Consider the following 15723-nt stretch of genomic DNA (forward strand, 5'->3'; position numbering starts at 1 on the left):
CAAAACTTCCGTTAAGTAATTTTTCCCTATCCATAAGTATATAAAAAGAAACCCCCAAAATCCGAACTCCTGTATTATTGTTATCACATAACAGGGTTTTTTTCTTTATGTCACCAAAGCATGTGTATGGAAAGTAACCTAATAAATGTTATATATAGTTAGCAGTGTTTTTTGCTGTGTATTATCGTGGATTTACAACCAATGATAGACGACGAAGTCTCATAGTAGATTTTGAATCACCTCACTTAACAGAACAAATATTAAAGTCCAAAAGGGAATATGTTCAAAAAGGTTTCACAGCATTGCGATGATTGGATGTTAAAACCTCCTTTGCCCAGGCAGAAACTTACAAAATGACAGAGCAGGTAAAATAAAATGAAAAACGAAAGCATGATAAAAAGAAACTGAAGGAAATACAAAGCAAACATGCATTTTATGATGTTTTATTATACCAATTCGAAATAAAAAAAAATAAAGGATCTACCACGTACATTAAAAGTACATATTATCTGTCTTGTGGCTTTCAGACAAAACCATTATTTATAAGTACATATCGAATATAATCAGTATTGTGGGATGTTGACTAAACAGTATTGTGGTCCACAGCTACATAAGGTAGAAACATATCCATCTGAAAAAAAAAAAAAAAAAAAACAGACACAGGACGTATCTTCCAAGTCATCTAATTTTTGTCATTGTGATCCGGGACCTCGATATCTAATCGATCACTTATTAATGGTATCGTCTTCTAATTTCCGTCTGTGTTGTAATATCCTTCACATTTAACCTTGTCATCTTAGATGTTTTGTAGTTGCAAGCAGGTTTCATGCCGTCTTACGTTTGCAGTGGCCACTGGTGAATGTTCATTTTTGTGGTTACGGATATAACAGCTAGCTATCCATATCCCAATGTTAATCAAAATAACAATAAGTAGGTAGATGTAGATACTCCACTCACTGGATATACCTGAAGTGTTGTTTATAATAGAAGTTTCTATTTGTATTTCCGAATAACAAAAATCAGTCACATATGTTTCTTATTTTGATTTTATGTTGGTGTGGTTAAATGATTCGATTGATTCAATATCAACATTAATAAATCAAATACTGATAAAATAAATTGTATAGTTTTATTAACATATTTCAGATATAGAGAAAAACGTATTTGAACAGATACTGGCTTTAAAAGGTGAGGTCAGTATCTTCACGGGTGTTTTTAAGTAGCAGTCCGCCTAAGAAGCATGCAATTTGCACTGACAGTGATTTATTGATGTCAGATATTTTATCTTTGACTTTAAATCAGTTGGACATATAAGACAAACAACGAATAAAATGAAAAAAATGAAAAATGTTTAATTATATTAATGAAGTGTGTATTATGGAAAACAATTTACAATAAAGTACAAAGCAGTCTGATTGGTTAAGATCTGGTTACCATAGCAACCAAAATTCTTAATTTCTGACAATTTGAAGTATACGGAAATAGACTATGTTTAGACCCGTTCTGCTAATAAGAGCAAGAAGATATTATCCAAATGTATGCATGGATGTGTAGTAGGTGCTATCCACTGAAACATATCAAAAATAAAAATATGAGGCATATCTTTGTTTTTTTTTTTGGCTCATTTCGACCTTAAATCACCTCCATAAAGACTTTTCTTCTTCTTAACGCTTTTGATACAAACTTTTTCCAGACCATAACTTGTTTTGTCTTTTGACCTAGACTTCTAATATTTGGTATGTTGGAATATCCTCTCGGGGCAGCGTGTTGCGTGCCAGAGTGGGCGACCTTTGACGTTGACTTTTATATCAAGGTCAAATGACATACAAATTTGGTCTGTGCCATTACTTTTTGGTCTTTTTACTTAGATATCTGACCTGTCTGACATTTAAGTAAATTATATCAAGTAAGAGTAAAATGTTCTGGATTGGATGACTTTTGACCTTGGTCTTTGATTCCACTCCAAGGTCAAATGGTATACAAAATTTTGGCCAAATATCATACAACTTTGTCCGGGCTATACTTTTCTTTTGTCTGTTTACTTAGGCATCAGATATTTGGTATGGGGTTATTTTTTTTCACGGCAAAGCGCCTCGCACTAGATTGGTTGACATTTGAACTTGACCTTTGACCTCATGGTCAAATAACATATTAACTTTTGACTTGATGAGTGTTAATGAGGACAGATGTCATATGACTGATACTAAATTGTTTTTTTTTTTTTTGATGAATTTCTGTATTTTGAGAGAACTGAATCAGACCCAAGAATAATATTTCTTGTTTTTGTTGATCAACTCTTGACATTATATCCCATTTCCATTTTTTATCTCCTGTTTTACTGAAACACACATCTTCTTATCAAAGTGTCCCAAGATTACATTCTTTTTATTTCCGCTATAATTTTGGTTCCCATATTTACTCTTGTAAGCATGAACATGTAGGTTCTTGTTTACATAATATTTCAAAATGTTTTATAATTTTGTTGTTTAAACATAATGTCACAATACTGTGACTTACGCAATGTGGAATTTTGTGACAGAAATTTAGAAGAATTGGAAAATCAACATTAAATTTTAAAATATATTATAGAAACATCATAAATGGATAACTAGAGGCTTAAGAGAGCCTAAATCGGTCACCTGGTTTACCATTTGCTTATTAGTAAAAAATGGCAATGAGACAGGCTACGTTAAAAGTAACTGAATAGTCAAATGCAGGAAATGCTTTTAATAAAATGAACCAGAATTTTTCTGAGGGCAACAGTTTTTAGATTATTTTCAAAAACTCTTCTGACCCCTATGTTCCATTTTTAGTATAGGCAGACATATACATTTTTAATGGATTAAAAAACACAAATCATTTCAAGCACAATGCACTAAATAATTTATATGCTTTATTTCCATTAACTGATCTTAAATGGTTATAGAGAAAATTTTCAAATTATACATGTGGAAAAATTAAGAATTGTTTCAGGAGCCACAACTCCAACATTAGTAGACGAATCGTTTCGAAAATGTCGGTATTGGTCAATCTTATGATGCTGAACTATATAACCCTCCAAAAAAAGGGCAACAGCCTTTGAGTTGTTTGCAAAAAATAGCATTCTGACCCCTATATTCTATATTTAGCAACAAGGGTTACGTTTTTGTCATGGATCAAGAATCCCAACATTTATTTTGTGAGAAATATCATACAGAACAATTGTTTTTGAGGAGAATGTTTACAAAGTTGTAACTACGAGGAACGCCAAAAAACTTTTATAGGGGTCATAATTCCTACATCAGTTGTAAATATCGTTTGCAGAATTTCTTCATAGGTTTTCTCTTAATCCTGGACAATACCATCCCCTGCCAGAATTTCGCTAAAGGCAATGGTTTGTTTACTTATGTTTTAGAAAAATGCCTTTTGACACCTATGTTCTATTTCTAGGAACGGCGGCTATTTTTTTTCACGGCTCATAAATCCCAACGGTCATTTTGTGGACAATTATCTAGAGAAAGAGAATTTCGAAAAATTTTCGATGAAGAGGGACGCCAAGTGATATTAGCTTACTTTGTCTTTGGCAAAGAGGGCTAAAAAGAAGAAATGTTTGTTTACTGGCCTATTATCCTACATCTATTACTTGTAGTTGTCTCGAAACTATGTGAGAACCAAAAAATCATAAAATCATACATTTCATCTAATCTTACATTTCATCTTGTGGCATTTAAGAATAAATTGCATAATTGTAAAATGCAAACTACTTTAATTTATAGTCAACAAGTTTACATGATCTTCCTACTTATTATTGCCCATACATAAACGTAAATACAGTCAATGAAATGTAAAATATAGGTTACAGACTTCGTTTGGATGCTGATTCAATATCCTTAATGCATCCGTATATGACTTCAGTTATATAATCCTCCCTTCAATATTTAATGACGCATGATACCAAAAGTGCTAAATCGTCATGTGTTTTACAAAAAAAGTAAGTTTTTTTTGTCTTTTTTGGCATATTCCTTTGTATATCTTTTTATATATTCAACTATGTTGGAACACAGACATAAACATGTAAGGTAGATTTATAAGAGAAATACATTTAGAAGGACCTAGATAAAAATGGAATTAGAGTTTTAAATCAGGTACAGAAAAGATTGCAACAAAAATGAAATTTAAAAAAGATTTTCGAAACATTCAACACTGACAACAGACAACTACAACGCACTCAAAGTGATGGCAATAGCTCACAATGACGTTCGTCCCGGATGAGCTTAAATATACGATGAGAAAACCAACCTCTTTTAACTAAATTCTGTTACTCAGAATGTTAGTTTAAAACGCCAGACTTTGATTAATTTAAGTATTAATTAATATAAATCAAATATCATCGTATAGGAACAAAATGTGAACTTGACCTGTAACTTATCATTGTGAACTTATTATGTCATAATTTGCAAGCGTTTAGGAAAAAAGTCCTTAAAACGATTATTTCTGTAAATTTTTCTAAGTTCAAGGCCCGTAATTTCGGTAAAATCATTGAAGCGAAAGTAAACACAAACTTGTATTGTAACTTATCACGGTTAATTTATATTACAAATCATGTCAATATCTCCAAACGTTCAGGAAAAAAAATGTCAGGAAAACGGTTATTTCTGTGAATTTTGATAAGTACAAAGCCCGTAATATCGGTTAAAATTATCAAAAAGTAAACCTGACCTTTAACTTTTCATGGTGAACTAATTAACCAAAAAAATGTTTCAATATCTGCAAGTGTTTAAAAAAATGTTCTTCTCCTTTGATATTAAGAGAACACATATTCCGTAGACAATAGCAGATGTGAAAGATTAGTACTGTTACTGGAGTTACGCACAATCAGGTGGTAAATGACAAGTGATTCTTTACATTTACGACATACTGTGAGGTGAAATATTGCATGAAATCAGTCATTAACTTAAGCCTAAATTGTGTATGTCATTTGACAATAAAGGTCAAAGGTCATGTTCAAACGTCACACACCTTGGTACATGACACTCAACCTTGGCGTGAAATACCCACATACCAAATGTCAGATATCTCAGTAAAAAGGCAAAAACGGTATGGCACAGGCTAAACTTTGGGTGGTATTTTGCCAAAATATGTATCTTATTTGACCATGAAGTTGACAGGTTAAGGTAAAATTTCATCTATTCTGGTACGCAACACTCCAACTTGAGAGGATATACCAATATACTAAATATTAGGTCAACAGACAAAATGAGTTATGGTATGGACAAATTTTGTGTGAATGGCATCAAACCTTGGTATGTTATTTGAACATAAGGTCAAAAGTCAAATTCAAATGTCAACCACCCTAGTATGTGATGTCTGGCCTTCAGGTTTTTATAATCCAATACCAAATTTCAGATGTCTAAGTGAAAAGACAAAACAATTTTAGCCCAGACAATTTTGTATGTCATTTGACTTTGGAGTCAAATGTCAATGTCAAAAGTTATCTATTACACTCTACCTTAATGTGATTTACTTACATACCAAAAATGAGATATTTTGGTAAAAGACAAAAAACAATATGTCCAAGACAAATTTTTATGGTATTTTGCCAAAGCTTTTATGTTATTTGTCCTAGGGGCCAAAGGTCACGTACCTAAAACATTACTCCTTGCCTTGTTGTGATATACTTAAATGATCAGATATCTAAGTACAAAGACCAAAAAATAATGGTACAGTCAAAGATTAATCAAGAGATCCAAGGTTATAGCGGTAATCAAAATAATGTAATCCAGGGACAAAGACCAGACATGGAAAACAGACATACATAACAAAGAACATAAAGTAACTAAAATCATACATACAAAGTAACAAAAGTAAATGAGCAACTCGGACTACACTAAAAAAATATGTATCGTATTTTGCCAAAATTTGTATGTTATTTGACCTTGAGCTTAAAGGTCAAAGTCGAAAGTCTCACACTCGGGTATGCGACAATCTATCCTGAGAGGATAAACCAACATACCAAATATTAGAAGTCTAGGTCAAAAAACAAAAAAAGTTATGGTGTGGACGAAGTTTGTACGGTAAACGTTAAGAAGAAGAGAAGTCCTTACAGGGGGTGGTTTGGGTCCAGATGAGCAGAAAACAAAGATATGCTACATATTTTTATTTTTGATATGTTTCAATGGAGAGCACCTACTACACATCCATGCATACATTTAATTAATATTTTCTTGCCCTTGTTAGGAAAACGGGTCTGAACATAGCCTATTTTCGTACATTTCAAATTGTCAAAAATTAAGAATTTTGGTAGCTATGGTAACTTTGTACTTTATTGAAAATTGTTTTTCCTAAGACATACTTCATTAATATAATTAAGTAGTTTGACAAATTTCCACCATTTGATATAAAAAAATACATTCAAATTGCGATGTGTTTGTGTTTTTTAGGCCCACCGACCAGACAGTATAATATTACTTAATATAGGATGCTTTCTCTATTTGAAAAGACCATTATTTGATCTCTGAATCAATTGATTTGCCCTGATTTTATTTCTGAAGAATCTTAGAAAAATTAAGTTTTTTGACGGGGTTACCTGCCCGTGAAATGATTCCTTTCAGTGTAATTCAATGAAATTGTAACTTAATGGTCCAACATGATATGGAAAATTTTGTCTGTTTTCCTGAAATCTGATGGTGCAAATAGTCAACTTACACTATCAAAATGATGGATTTTTTCCATACCATGTTTCATCAACTGTCTGATTCTTACTGGGACTGACACTCAAAGTCTATTTTGAGAAAATTCAAACAGACAACACTATCAAATTGTACATAAAACTCAACAATTAGTTTGTTTGGGAGAGTGAGAGTACAGTTGTTTTGAGTCATGATCGGATTATGTACTTAACATTTATGAAGGTTCGATTATCGAGTATAAATGAAGTGTATTTACTGTTAACAACACAAAAATTACCTTCGTTCGTTTCTATTTTCCTTGTTATCCTAATACAACCGTCGATAGGATGACACCTTTTGAATTATATTTATATTTTGTATAACAGTAAAAGATATGTAGTTAAACTGGTGTTAAAGTCGTAAAATGAATAGTGTAAAGGAGAAATGATGTACAAGGTAATTGATTTTCTTGTATCGAATAGATGTTGTTGCTACCACAAACTAATGTATTTGTATAAGGAAAGCAATACCACTGAAATCACTGAATATATTGCCTCATGAACTAGTTATCGGTATTGTTTGTTATACGTTTGACATGAATTGGCAACACGGTACAGGAAATAATTTCAATATTAATTTTTATTTATTTAAAACATATGGGAAAATAATTTTGATGCATAAAAACAAAGGACCATTTTTATATTTTTTTGGTGTATGGATCTGTGGTTTTTCTTCTCTTCGCTAATTTGTTTTCATGGTAATAATCGAAAATGATAAACATTTCAAGAAAATCATGTTTTCTATATACATTTCTTTAAAGCTCTATCAGCCCCGGACAATTAGTTATTTGTCAATATGATGGTTCGATCGCCAACATAAGGTCAAATAGATATAAGTTTTCAGCGAACTTGGACTTCTTGATTTATTTTGTGCAACTATGTGATTTCGTCCTTTTTGGTCCTATACTTTTCAAAGTATGTTTGTCTTTCTTATTCATGTTTAAAGTTATTGCCCCTACTTACTTTTTTCCTGTTTTTGTTTCCGTTTATTGTGATTAAACTTGATTGAAATGTACACGTGATTTACCCCAATGTTTTTGTAATTCATAGTTGTAGATAACATAGAAAAATGATCTGGTTTGTCTTGCTTTCGATTTCATGTTATTAATCAGCCACACAAATTCAAGTAACAAGAAATATGTAAGCAACGACTGACTAGTGATACCCCTGCTTTCTAAAAGTTATAACGGTGTAATAATTAAAAAGAAACATGCTCCATTTAAACTTACGATTCGTCTTTCCTGCAATTGCACTTTAATCGACAATTTTCTCCAAAGTATCCCCTTTGACATGAAACAGAACAGTTTTTACCGAAATAACCAGGGGGACATCCTGAAATACGATTAGGCATAGTCATTTTTCTAAAGGCAAACATTATGGCAACAGTGTTGAACATAAGTTGATTTGACCAAAACTATGTTTCAATGAGTATGGAATATACGCGTCATTTAGATCTATATTTTAAGGCAAAAACATTTCTACTGAGTAAACAAGAGGACCAAGATTCGAGCAGAGCTTGAAGGAATATAAAGACTAGACAGAATATATTGGCACACAATAACAAAGTACATAAAGTAACAAAGACAGAAATACAAAGAAACAAAAGTAAATGATCAGACTGGACATCTAGCATCAACCAGATGCAGCGGTAGGATTAGCATCATCTGAAATGATGTTATGAATATAGTTAATTATTTGTCTTGTAAAATAAGTGTCCATATTGTGCTTTTATTTAGAACATACCACTGTACAAAGCTATATGTTTGTTCTTTCAAAGAGTCGAATACACTTAAACAATTTTTGAACTCAATGACACCAGTTTCAATCACAGTTTTTTTTTCTACGATTGCATTGATTTTTGATATGAACATACTGACTCATACCCAAAACGAAAATTATTTTCCACATTCAACTACCTAAAACTAATATGCAATTCTTGACTTTACTTTATTACCATAGAATTAATATTTTCCTGAATGTATAAACAAGAACGGTGTCAAGTACATGCCAGGTGTAACGTGTGTAGCCAGATTCACGTGTGTGTAAGTGTATAGAAAAGATTCTTCTGTTATTATTTCTGCAATATAAAATCAAACATTGGCAAAAACATTCAAAATACTTAAGTCCATACTATGTCTGCACCATGGGAACCAATTTATATACAAATGTATAAGTCACTCATAGGAAAATTCGCAAACAAAGAGATAATGCTTGCCCCTTTGGTGTACTTGAACAATTTACCCTGTGCTCCTCTAAAGAATATTTTTTTTCTTTTCCTGTTCCTTAGATAACGTCGTCAATTCTTGATTGTTTTTGTTTTTGTATTTAGTAACTGCCTCAGTTGTACCTTACATTGTCCTTTTATCCGTTGCTTATGATAATTGTATATCTTTAAAATGTTATAAGTATAAAATATGTGTAAATAGAATACCTGTCTTTGTTTCCGTTACTGCTACACAACCATGAACATGATGGCACCTACAAAAGGACAAAAAATAGATTTTAGTTAAAATACCGAGATGGTCCATGAACCATATTTTGGTTGAGTACAGGTCATTCACATATGTTTGTTTCAATATGTGCGTGATTTTGACAATTACTTTTCTTCGTTGTGTATGCATTTTTGTTGCTATCCTGTTATTCCTGTGTGATCAGCATTTTGATAACCGTGTGCGTCCTGTTTCCAATGATTTGCCTTTTTACAAAGGAGATGCATGAAATGATTATTGTACATGTTTAAGTCTATCTTAAGTATGCTATGTCGGCCACTGTTAAGTTCTGTAATTATAAAGATAATGCATTATGTGCATCGTTCCAGCTTAATTGCATTTTTGTGTTACATATGTTTTTCCAATGTTTGTGGAACGAGTCGACCATTAATCACAAAGACAAAACATATCCTAGGCTTATAACCCTTGTTCCAGTTCTCTGTGCATTCTGCAATGTTATGTGATGTAGTGTATGTTGGGTTTTGTCTTTGCGTGCTTATCATATTCCTTGATTTTGTTTTTATAATAATAGCAAGGCATATAAAGCAGTATTCTCTAACGTGGTGCATTTAACTTATATTTATCATATATAAGGCACAATTAGACGGTAACGTCTTTGATCAGTCATCAGTCAAATTGTAGTGAAAGGGTTATGGTTTACGTGTGACCTTGGAGTTTACTATAATCAAACGTAACTACACTGTGATCTCCGCCGTTCCTTCATTGTGTTCCGGTCATCTAGCATACAGCAATTTTGGATGGTTTATACATGGATTGGCATTTTATTTTGAATTTAAAGTTTTGTTTGAAACATTTAAAATATGAATTACTTTTCACCCGGAAAACAGTTGCACCCGTATTCACACATTTTTCCAAAGTATCCCTCATCACATTTCTTATTGCAATTTTGTTTTCCAACATACCCGATTGGACACGCTGAAATGATGCGAAGTTTTAGTTATTTTTATGGTTGCATTTTATAAGCCCTCATAATTGAGTCATGCACACATCTAGTCATAACAATAAGAAAACACAAAGCTTCCCAAATATATATCTTTTTTCATCTTACTATCAAAACATGCAATCAATTTACGGGAACAAAATATGTTGATATGATTTTCACATGGTTTAAATCCGTTTTTAGAAGTAATGGTTTGTAATAAAGACATTGTCAATTGTATGTGGCTCTAGCCTATAATGTAAAGTGGATGACTTTTGTGTTATACTGATTAGCTCGTGTAAATATATTTATACAATATATGTGCATTGCTGGGATGTCCTAAACGATTCTGACTATTTTGCTACTTTGCCGCTTGAACAAATGAATTTGGTACATGTACATCTATCAGTTTTGATCCTGCAAAATGTCGTATATACCCTTGAAAAAATGACGAACTTTATCATTTAATACCATGTCTTGAACGCGGACGTATCAGCATCCTAACAATTTTAACCTGTTTCTGCATTAGATATTGCTCAAAAAGGTGAAAATGTGAATCAGGAGACAATATTATTCTTGTTTTTTTTATAAATAAAAGTATTTGTCATGTGGGACCTGTAGTTGAACATATCTTAATCAAATATATGTTACGTATAATACAATTCAAAGAATGACCTAATTACAAACATAGCTGCATAGTTAAAATTTCATACTTGATTTACTTTTTAAAAATTAATTTAAATGTATATAGATCTCACCAATGCATTTATTAGTCGAGAGGTTTAGATAAAAACCATTACAGCAAACTTTGATACGATCGTTGTTTTGACTGTTAATGAAAGAAAGGTCAAATTGTTATCGATGCACCTTAATTAAATGTCTGAATTTGAGAAAAGCATGCATTTCTAACCTTAATCCATTTACTTTAAGAAAAGGAAGTCAGAAACACAAAAAGTCGAAACACAAAAAACAATGTTTTTATTATTTCCATTGATGAAGGAAAGGAAACAGATAATTATTTGTAATAAACAATTAAGTCATAATACATGTACACTATATGGTAATACAGTGTAAAATGGTTGAAACAGGAAATTGTAAGGAAGTTTTTTTAAATATTGTGATATGACACAATTATCGATATTACATGAGGATAGTGAATGTGGAAATTAATAGAAAAAAGGGGGGAAGAAGATATCGTTTAAAGAAAAGTTTACTGTTATAAAAACACCGATTTTGTATTAATAATAAAAAAAAACATTAGTTTGTTGTATGAAACTCAAAATCACGATTAAATCTTTATAAAATATCTATATTCAAATCTTTGATCCTTATTTTCAAACGGACAACAATTGCACCTAGTCGCATTGCATCCTTCTGCTCTCTATAAAAGATATCATACTATCTAAAAGCGAATATAACGAGCAGAGTTAGTATAGTAACAAAGATTTTTTTTTTGAGACCGAGTACAAAATATTTTTCAAAATGAAAGAAATTGTATTCCAACGATTCAGTATGCTTCAAACATATGGTATATGTTTATATTTTGTGGGGTAGTGGTGGGGGTGTGGTGTATTTTGATGAGTTTATTGAAGTGAAATTCTTTCCCTTATAGGTGTACCGTTTTCAATAAAAATTGTTTGTTTGTTGGGGTTTAACGTCCGAGCAGCAATATTTCAGCTATATTCAGACAATGAACATGAAATGGATGACAAAATGAACATGAAATGAATAAAAAAGGATCGGTCACAAGGACAACAGGGTCGACAAACCTTGATTACAACTGGAAAAAGAGGGGATGGGTAAAGTCGGGAAATTTAGCCTCCTGTGGCGGAGTGCAAAGGTTCCTACTCCTATCGAATACCACAGCAGGGTTCTTTAACGTGCGAGGAACGTGGCGTCTTTCCCAACACGGTGCACCACTATGGTTTGCGGTCAGGTTTTCCGTATTATAGCCTGACAACCCCAGCATGTAACACGCCAGGGGTACCCCATTCCACCACCTGGGGCACACATCCCAGTTGCTCTGTGGGCAGAGCGCCTAGCCCCCGGCTAGGTTTCTGAGCACTATTTAGTCGCCTTTTACGACAAGGTTAGCACTGCTGCAGGCCTATTCTTTTAACACCCGGACCTACACGGGGCCGATAAAAATTGAAAATCACTTTTATGTTAATGTTCACTTCAGGTTTTGCGGACGATAAAAGTTTACGCCACTTTTAAAATATCAAGACCTATAATTTTCAACACTTCACACTACTATGTCCCATACCCATTTGAATTCCCGACTCAAAAGCATTAGATATTGTGTTACTCTCGGAATGGTGGGCGGTCTAAATACAATACGTTGTATTGAGCAGACATTCTGCATACTTTGTAAAAGAAAAACTTGTATTAAATATCGTATAATTCAGGGAGTTTTTATTGACAACAAATTTATTCAGTGTTGTGGACATGTCTACAATAAAGAGCTGAAGATAAAGGATACCACAGACACGTGAAGCCTTCCATATGTCTTGACCTACTGTAAGATATCCATATCAAGTGAAAACTCAACACTATATGATGACACAAACTCGATGAGTTTTCATATCATAACTCCAACGACTTACATTAAAGTAAATTTAAGATGCTAGTGTGCAATAAAAATGAAAACAAATAAAAAATATTTAAATTCCCACTGTTATGTAAGCAGATTTTTCATCATGTGTAAATTTATCAATGATGTAATCATCACGTGATATGTAAGGAAAAAAAACGCGTATGATGGACTCAATAAGTTTTGAAACCACCAGTAATGTATTCTCCTTACAAAAATACCTCCGTGTGACTTTCATTACATACGTACTTATATTGTCTGTATAATGAAGGAGCACCCGCAGTACTTATGGTTTTTAAAAGAGAATTGTACATATTCTGTCGCCCAAACCATTACCAGACGTACTATAGGGGCGCTGAGTTATGATAATTTCTTCGAAAATGTCACTAGACATTTTCATACCGTTCTAAAAAGTTCAGAGGGGTTTGCATGAAGCACGCATGACTGCTAGGAAAACTGATTTTAATGTTCACAATATAATTCCATTTTCTTGGAGAAAAAAAAAAACTACAAAAAGGACCTGCATTATATATTGCGCATATGTTTTTCACAATTACGATGGAATAAAAAAAATATGCGTTTGTTTTGCCTTTATTGTGATACACTATGTTCTTATACTACATAATTGATTTCTCATTATCTATCACCCATTGTGTCTGTCATCTCAATCGCTTCATTTATTTTGTGTAACCTTTCGTAATGACTATTTTCCAATCCAATTTCTTCCGTTCGAATGTTAATACGGACTCATTCAGCCACTGTATTATAAAACTGTATCCTTATCTCTTTCGTATTGGATATATTTACTTCAATTATCAATTTCATTTTCGATATTTCCGAAAATGGATAAACAATTCTTAATTTTACTCTTTTTCAAAGAAACAGTATTTACCACCATCTGTTTAAAAATGAACTGCGTAGAGTATATATCAGATGTAACATCTGCGGCCTAATTATTGTCTGTCTTAGTGAGTAAACAATGTGTTTCTTTTATCATTTCTGCAATATAAAATCAATCATTGGAAAAACACACTCAGGAAATATATGAAAATCGTTTTTTTATTTGCCTTGTTAAATACATTGCACATGTTTCCATACTGTGCTTTTATTTAAAATATCCCACAGTACGATGTTATATTTTGGTTCTTTCAACGTGTCGAATACACTTAAACAGCTTTCAAACTCAATATCACCAGTATCAATCACAATTATTTTTACGAATGCAGTTTTTTTGTCTGATATGAACATACTGCCTCATACCCAAAAAGGTAATCTGTTCTCTGTATTCCCTTTTAGTTATGCCCCAAAAACATTTTCGACATTCCACTAACTAAAACTGATATACAATTCTTGACTTTATTTTATTACCATAAAATTGAAAATTTCCTGACTTTGTTTAAACATGGGCTGTGTTAAGTACATACCCGAAGTAACATGTATAGCCAAATTCTCATGTGCCTAGGTGGAAAGAAAAAGTGTTTATGTTATCATTTCTGCAATATAAAATCAATCATTGTCAATCATGTATATATATCCCTATTATGTCTGCACCATGGGAACCGATTTGTATACAATGACATAAGTTACCTTTAGGAAAATTCGAAAAACAAACTGTTAACGATAGCCCCATTGGTGAAATTATACAACTTACCCTGTTTTTCGCTAAATAACAATTTACCTTTTCATGGTCTTTAAATAACGTCATCAAATATTGTTTGTTGTGTTCTTTTTAGTATTTGGTAACTGTCTCAATTGTTCTTTACATTGTCATTAATCCATTGCTTATGTTATTTGTATGTCTTCAAAAAGTTATAACTATGATAAAAATATGCAACATATAAAACCTATCTTTGTCTCTATTACTGTTACACAATCATGAACATAATGTGTGCGTGATTTTGGAAATTAATTTTCTTAGTTGTTTGTTCACCTCTGTTTTTTCGGTTATCCCTGGATGATCAGCATTTTGATAACCATTTGCCTTTTTACAAAGCAGGTGGATGAAAGTATTTAACATGTTTAAATTTTTCTAAAGTATGTGATGTCCGCCACTATAATCCATTATCTGCTTAAACGTTCTTAAATTCCTCTTCATTTTGTTTTTTATAATAATAACAAGGACGATAAAGCAATATTCGTTTTTAACGTGGTACATGTAGCTTACATTTGTTATACATAAGAAGCAATTAAACGGTAGCTTCTTTGACCAGAGAAATTGTAGTTGTAAAGTTGTACATTTTGTTTGATAAATTTGAAATATGAATTACTTATTACTCTGAAAGCAGTTTCAGCCGTATTCACAGATATTTCCAAACATTCCGTCATCACATGTCTTCCTGCAGTTTTCTCCAACATTAGCGATTATACCCGCTGAAATGATATCAAAGTTTAGTTATTTTTTATAGTTGCATTTTATTTACGTACTCAAAATTAAATAAATTATGCACATATCTAAATATAACAATAGGGAACAGAGAACATCAACAAATATAATTAAACTATTGAATGTTTTATTTTAAATGTAGTATTTCCTATTCTGAACATTTTTCATTACTTCAGTACTATATAATGATAACAGTAGTTTGATCTCCTTTCATCTTACTATCAACGTATCAATACATTATTTAAAATAAACAAAATATAACAAAAAGTAAATATGTAGCTTGCTGTTTCAGGCTTTCTTTGTCTTTGTTTAAATGCCTGTTGTTATTATATGGACGGAACGTCAACAACGTCATACAAATGTAGAACGTAAGACAAAAAGTATAAATGGATAAAAAAGTCATTCTGTCGGAAGTGATGAAGTTTGTCTACACGGACGTAGACGATTGCGCAAATGCGGAGGCACTGTTTTGTCTTCTGAGCTCCGTGCATCATAGGCATAGCCTGAAATCATATCAGTCATCTGCGAACATTTACGTGAAAAAGAAATCAAGGCAACCAAGGTTATAGCGGTAATCAAAATATTGCAATTCAGGGACAAAGACCAGACATG

At 32.2% G+C, this 15723-nt stretch overlaps 1 protein-coding gene across 1 annotated transcript; it reads right to left on the reverse strand.

Annotated features, from left to right (window-relative positions):
• Nucleotides 1-427: 427 nt before the first annotated feature.
• Nucleotides 428-11070, reverse strand: LOC148607174 (uncharacterized). The gene is made up of 6 exons (XM_088545635.1): nt 10894-11070; nt 10026-10131; nt 9138-9184; nt 7936-8038; nt 6946-7001; nt 428-966 (listed from the first exon to the last, which is right to left on the reverse strand). The coding sequence occupies exons 2-6, from the start codon at nt 10061-10063 to the stop codon at nt 797-799; spliced, it is 414 nt and encodes a 137-aa protein (XP_088401761.1). The 5' UTR covers nt 10064-10131; nt 10894-11070; the 3' UTR covers nt 428-796.
• Nucleotides 11071-15723: the final 4653 nt, after the last annotated feature.

This window comes from Perna viridis, chromosome 9 (genome assembly GCF_037379345.1).
Source record: "Perna viridis isolate PV_CMFRI_1.1 ecotype Kerala chromosome 9, ASM3737934v1, whole genome shotgun sequence".
Taxonomy (NCBI): Eukaryota; Metazoa; Mollusca; class Bivalvia; order Mytilida; family Mytilidae; genus Perna; species Perna viridis.

Excerpts from the sequence above, each read along its gene's own strand:
- LOC148607174 (XM_088545635.1), bottom strand. The coding sequence starts at position 10,063 with ATGTGTGAATACGGGTGCAACTGTTTTCCGGGTGAAAA. Across the intron at positions 9,185-10,025 it reads AACTGTTTTCCGGGTGAAAA|GTGCCATCATGTTCATGGTT; the intron begins GTAATTCATATT and ends GTCCTTTTGTAG. Across the intron at positions 7,002-7,935 it reads AATTGCAGGAAAGACGAATC|GTGTCATCCTATCGACGGTT; the intron begins GTAAGTTTAAAT and ends ATAATTCAAAAG.